The 6,427-nt window shown below is 29.5% G+C and overlaps 1 protein-coding gene across 1 annotated transcript; it reads left to right on the forward strand.

Annotated features, from left to right (window-relative positions):
* The first annotated feature begins 1,113 nt into the window (after nt 1–1,113).
* Nucleotides 1,114–3,278, forward strand: LOC127105096 (serine/threonine-protein kinase-like protein At3g51990). Its single transcript, XM_051042260.1, has one exon. The coding sequence runs from the start codon at nt 1,302–1,304 to the stop codon at nt 2,703–2,705; it is 1,404 nt and encodes a 467-aa protein (XP_050898217.1). The 5' UTR covers nt 1,114–1,301; the 3' UTR covers nt 2,706–3,278.
* Nucleotides 3,279–6,427: the final 3,149 nt, after the last annotated feature.

The following is a 6,427-nucleotide window of genomic DNA, read 5'->3' on the forward strand; positions in this document are numbered from 1 at the left end:
TAAAGTTTTAATACTCTTTTAAGTTTTGTATCTTGAGTTTTATTTTAGTACTTTAACTTAAAAAATATTTATATTGATCCCTTAACTCTTCAAAATGTATCATATTAGTCATTTTTGTCTAATTAGCGACAAATTTTTAAATTTTGCTATCGTTAATTAGACAAAAATGACTAACATAATATATTTTGAAGAGTTAGTTGATCAATATAAAGATATGAGTATTCATGTATATAAGAAGGAGTATACTTTTGTCTAACATGTCTGATGTGGTTATCTTGATTAAATTAAAAAACAAAATTATATTGGCTGTTTTCACAAGACTATATATTTACAAATAGTAAATTGTTAAGTATTTGAGAAAAATCATTTTAAAAATGGCAAAAAAAAATGTGCACAATTTAAACATTGGTATCATAATATGCTAGACAATGTTATCCAGGAATATTAAATTTTAATCAACATGTATTTTTTAATTATATAATTTTAGAGACTTAATTGTTAACATTTGAGACTTATTTTAAAGGCCCAAAATGTTAAGACACAAGGTGATGACCTCGATCACCTTGATTTGGGATCTATATTAAAATTGACCTAAATAATTTTAATATAATTGTCGCAATTGACAGTAAAATAAAATTGTCAATTAATATAATTATAATTATAAAATAACATTGACCATAATCAATTGCCATTTGTCCCAATTTTTAATCTACTTTTTTCTAATTAATACACTTTCATATACTTTAATAAAAATATTATTGTTTTTATTTATTCACTTTTTTAATTTGTGTGAAACTGTGGATCACGAACTTAGGGAGTAGCCCATTAGAAGCGAAAGAGACTCTTATTTTTGTTGAGAGGCTAAAGGTTAAATCATTACATTTCACTATTCTTATTGCATTTACATCATCCGCAATTACTATACCCACCTTGGGCCACGGGATTATTCCAAAAAGTGGACCCCTTTCTCTCTCTTTCTAAAATTTCTAGAAAGAGAAAGAGTGACAGACAGACATACCCAAAAAATCACCATTTAATCTTAAATGATAGTGAAACAGTATCGCATCGTATAACTCCACAACCAAATAGGAATAATATTATTTTTTGATAAAAATAACGTAATAATAAATAGTAATATTAAATAAAAACAATAACGTTTCTAATGAACAAAATAACGAGTTCTACCCGAATCTGTGTTCTGATTTTGTTCTGTTCTCTCCATAAACCAATCCACAATTCCAACCATTCTCTTTGATTCATTTCGTCACTCATCAACAGATTCAACACAAAGATTCTACCTCATGGGTTACCTCAATCTTTCTTGCAAAGCTGAATCTTCAATCTCAACCTCCAATTCTGTATCATCTTCAAAACCAAACAAAGAAAAAACCATCAAGATCCAACACTTTCACTACAGTGACCTTGAAGCTGCAACCAATGGTTTCTCAGACAACAAACTTCTTGGCAAAGGAAGCCATGGTTATGTCTACAAAGCAATTGTCCGTGGTAGACCCGTAGCTGTGAAAAGACCATCTAGACCTCACTCCCTTCTCCATCCTAACAGACCCATCTCAGCATCTTCACCTGAAATCACCAATGAAGTTGATAATGAAATCGATATCTTGTCAAAAATTCAAAGCCCCAGGTTGGTTAATCTTGTCGGTTTCACCAATGATTCAAAAGATAGGCTTTTGGTTGTTGAGTTTATGAGCAATGGTACACTTTTTGATGTTCTTCATTCTTCTTCTAGAACCCTGAATTGGGCTAGAAGAATTCGTTTAGCTTTGCAAACTGCTAAAGCTATTGATATACTTCATTCATCTAACCCGCCTGTGATTCATAGAGATATTAAATCTGCTAATGTTCTTATTGATCAAAATTATAATGCTAGGTTAGGTGATTTTGGTTTAGCACTCAGGGGTTATGATAGGATAAGGTCAACTCCACCGGCCGGTACTATGGGCTATCTTGATCCTTTTTATGTAACACCTGATAATTTGAGTACTAAGATTGATGTTTTTAGTTTTGGGATTTTGTTGTTGGAGATTATAAGTGGAAGGAAAGCAATTGATGTTGCTTATTCACCGCCATCGGTTGTGGATTGGGCTATTCCACTTATTAAGAAAGGTAAGTTTTTTACTGTTTATGATCCTAGAATAGCACCTCCTAAGGACCCTGTTGTGAGGAAACAGTTGGTTTTGATTGCGGCGAAATGTGTTAGGTCTTGTCGGGAGAGAAGGCCTTCTATGAATGAGGTTGTTAATTGGCTTTGTGGGTTATGTAAATTGGTTCCAAATCATTCATGGAATGGTTTCAATAATCCTTGTATGATGGTTGAAACTGTTGCGCCTCCCGTTGTACCGAGAAATGGCTGTATCATTTCGAGGTTTGCGGAAGATGGGAACTTTAATGGTTTGGATGCTAGATTGTCCAAGTCTGCGATGAGATATTCGAGGAGAGTGTATTCTGATTTAGGGATCAGCAGTAACTTGATGGATCTTATGGCTACGACTGAGGATGCGGAGTTTCAAAGAGACAGTGACGGTGTTGTTGAACATGGCTCTAAATCAGCTGAACAGGTTTCTAGTTCAAGATTTGGTAGTGGAAGATATTTCACAAGAGGAAAAAATTTATACAGGCCTTGTGGTACTGATAAGGATGCTTTTGGTTTGAGTAAAGACCATATTGGGGAGAATACTTCATAACAGGATGAGGTTTCTGGGTCAGCTTTGAATTCTCTTGCAACTGAGGCCATCTAATTATTTGCATTAACATTTTGATTGGAGTGATGCTTAGACTTGAAGGCTATAAAGCACGGACATTTTAGATTGAAGGCGTGTCCAATGTTTGACACCAACATGTGTCTGGGTTGTATCCGGTATCTATGTCGGTGCTTCATAGCTTAGAAGCATTTCTTGCTTGCAAATTATAGAGGTGATTTAAATTTGTTGCGAGTTCATTATTTGTGGATTTTAGAATTGACATGTTTATTTAGTGTTAGGTATTTGGATTGAAGGGCACATTACTGATGTCCCCTTAACTGTTGAAAAATCTCTGTCAAAGGTTTGTTTACAATCTTCTTCACTTCAATAACAAATTCAAAAAGCCAAATGTATGATTCAAGAACACATGCTGCTGTTATCTTACACATACATGAAGCTGATGCTGAAAATTGTAAAGACTTTTCAATTGCCTGAGAGCAGAACAATCTGTTTGTATGTTAACTCAAATAAATGTTCAATACAATTGCATTGCTTTGGTCTTTTTGTTATTGGGAATTCAATTTGTTAGTTTTTGTTATCTGTCTTACAAGTTACAACAACTAGGCTTATTTCAAGTCAAGTTTTGATTTGACACATGATGTAATATAGATCAAACACTTGTGTTGGCTAAAATAACATTCGCAAATCCATAGTATTTGTATTTTTCCAAGTACTTAATAAAATGTCCTAATTTTATAAATGCATCAATACATATATCTTTTTTTTTAATTATAAAATATTAAAATATATATTTAACTATTTAATTTCTTTTTTAAATTAATAAAAAAATTTACTTATAAAATCTATTTTAATATTTATAAATTATAGGCTTAAATAGCTTGTTGATCCGTGTAAGGTAGCATGTTTTTTATTTGGGTATTTTTTTTCTGAGTCCACATATCTCACTTTTTCATTGATGTTAGTCTCTAATGTCAAACTAAAAAGTCATGTCAAGCGGTGTTAACGTGACAATTGTTTTATCATTTTTTCTTCTGACACCTATTAATAACGTGAAATATACAATTAATTTGATTCGTGCCACATGTCAATGACAAATTTAACAAAATACAATTTTATGTGGAATATACAATTAATTTGATTGGTTCCACATGTCAATGATAAATTTAACAAAATAAAATTTTGCAAATTTTGGGATTTGAACCAACCCCTTTTGTTTAAAAAACTATTGCCTTTACCACTCATCCATCACCTACTTTTGTTTAACTTACTGAAATTTATATATTTAAAGCTTGATATTTAAAATTGATTTCTGCAAGAGATTAGATTTCCTTTAACTTCATGGATTTGTATGGATTTAAGTGAATAAAATTACCTTAGGAGTTGGAGTTTATTCCATTGTCAAATCACAACAAAGAAGACATATGAAGTAGAAATTTGAATACTTACTAGTTAAATACTTTAATTTAGCAAAAACCCATAAATAGGGACCAAAACAAAAAATATGTAGTAGCGAGAAACCCAAAATTAGGGACTTAAACCAAAAAATAAAAATATATATTTAGGGATTAAAATAAAAAACATGCAAACTTCCTAGCACACCACAATCACTAGCAAACAGCCAAAAAAGATAGAGTTACTATTGATGTCATGTCTAATCAAATCATATAAACTATCTTGGAAAAATAGTGGGTCCAAAAAGCCAATAGATTTCCAAAAGCGAGTATCACATTCACATTTTCTCAAGCAGTGTAAAATTGTTTCAGCGTCATAATTGCATCTAGGACAAAGATTTGTCTAGAGCATACCACAATGACACAACGTCGATCTCGTACGAAGAGATTTATGTAAAGTTGTCCAAAGGAAGAATTTAACATTCTCAGGAGCAAGAAATGTCACACTCACTTCCAAGAGTTACTATATGTTGTATTCTGAACAAATTCAAGTTTGTTGAATCAGCTATAATCATCTCAAGCAGTATAAATACCATATAAATTGTCTTTCCATGTTAGCCGCAAAGATTCAAATAAATTCAAATAAATGAGAAGCACTTTCATGCGGTCACAAACAACCGCAAAGATATTAGCATTTAATGAATTGAGGTTCCATTTCTCATCCAAGTAAACATCATTCACTCGCATTTTCAGAGAGCTTGCTCCACTAATTTTCCTATCCCATGCCGATTGAAAAATCAGAAAGAGGAGTTCTCATACCCTAATCTGAATTTAATGCAATCTTTAAAAGTAGAGAGCTTTCATAATTATATTCTAAATAATAAATTCCGGTTTCTTTTTCATATTAAGGAATGTTTTCTCATTGATGTACTTATGCTTCAAAACTTGAACGCATAAAGAATCACAATTTTTGTGGAGATTCTAAACTAACTTATCCAATATAGAAGTATTGGTTTCTCTTGTTTTCCGATCCCAAAACCACCCGATTGTTTAAACTTAATGATTTTATTTCAGGCCAACAAAAGTTATTTTAGAGGTTATCATTTAATATTCTAATAACTTTTTTTATTCATATTCTTTTATATTTTAAAACAAAATTGAATTAGATAACGCCATTTTTTACCATACTGATACATATTATCGTTGGTCGTAAATATGATTAGAGTTTTAAATTATAGTATTTTGAAATATTTTAAGTTAATTTTTCTATATTATAGCTATTTTGATGATTAATATATTTCAGAATTTATAAATATTATAATATTTTTTATTAATTTAACAAAATAAATTAAATAAATTATATTTTAATAAAAAAAAATTAATTTATTAAATGTAGTTTGATTTGCAATTTATTTATTTAACTACGGATTTATCTGCATTTTTATATGCTTAGTAACTATAAAAATATTTCCGAAAAAGAAGCTTCCAAATTACTTTCTTTTGTAGGAAAAGAAATCATAGGTAAATAAAAAAATTCTGAATAAATTCACAATTAATAAATTTAAAATTTGGAAAAAATCCTTTAGGCATATGCGTTCAGAATCAAAAGTTTTCTATTAAAAATAAGTAAAATTAAAATTTTATAGAATTGATGAGAAGAGTTTAATTGAAATACATTAACGACAGTATAAAATAATTTTACACCGTCAGTAAATCATAGTCGTCGGATATTAAAAAAAGTTTGACTTTTATTTTAAAAATCTATAAAGTAATACAAACAGAAGATGGTGATGAATCGACGGTGTAAAACTTTTTACTCTGACAATGTATAGTAATTAATCGCTTATGAAAAATATAATAAATGTATTAAGAATCCACATAAACACGTGTGATATTTCATTAAATATTTATGCATACTTATAAAAGAAAAACCAAATAAATATTTACACATATACATGTACTATAATGTTAAAAAGAAATTGGTGTCCTCTTAAACATGATTAAACATGGGTTTTCGCTCCCTAAACTTTTTGAATTGCTAGATTATTTTTATTTTAATCAGGCTATAATTAAGTTTATTTGATGTTTTAAAATTGAAATCTATTTTGTATATTCTATTAATGCTTCTTTGATCATTTTTTTCATTCACTTAAATTCTTTTAGGGTAATGCTAACTTTTGTCCTAAGGACACAAATTAAAAAACCTAGTTATAGAAATTTTATATTGAGAAAAACAATTAAAAAATTAATTTTATATTTTTATTAAAATCAAAGCATAATTTTCAACATAACATTATCTTCTTTAATTCTTAA

Source organism: Lathyrus oleraceus, chromosome 7, assembly GCF_024323335.1.
Source record: "Lathyrus oleraceus cultivar Zhongwan6 chromosome 7, CAAS_Psat_ZW6_1.0, whole genome shotgun sequence".
Lineage (NCBI taxonomy): Eukaryota > Viridiplantae > Streptophyta > Magnoliopsida > Fabales > Fabaceae > Lathyrus > Lathyrus oleraceus.

Excerpts from the sequence above, each read along its gene's own strand:
- LOC127105096 (XM_051042260.1), top strand. The coding sequence starts at position 1,302 with ATGGGTTACCTCAATCTTTCTTGCAAAGCTGAATCTTCAATCTCAACC.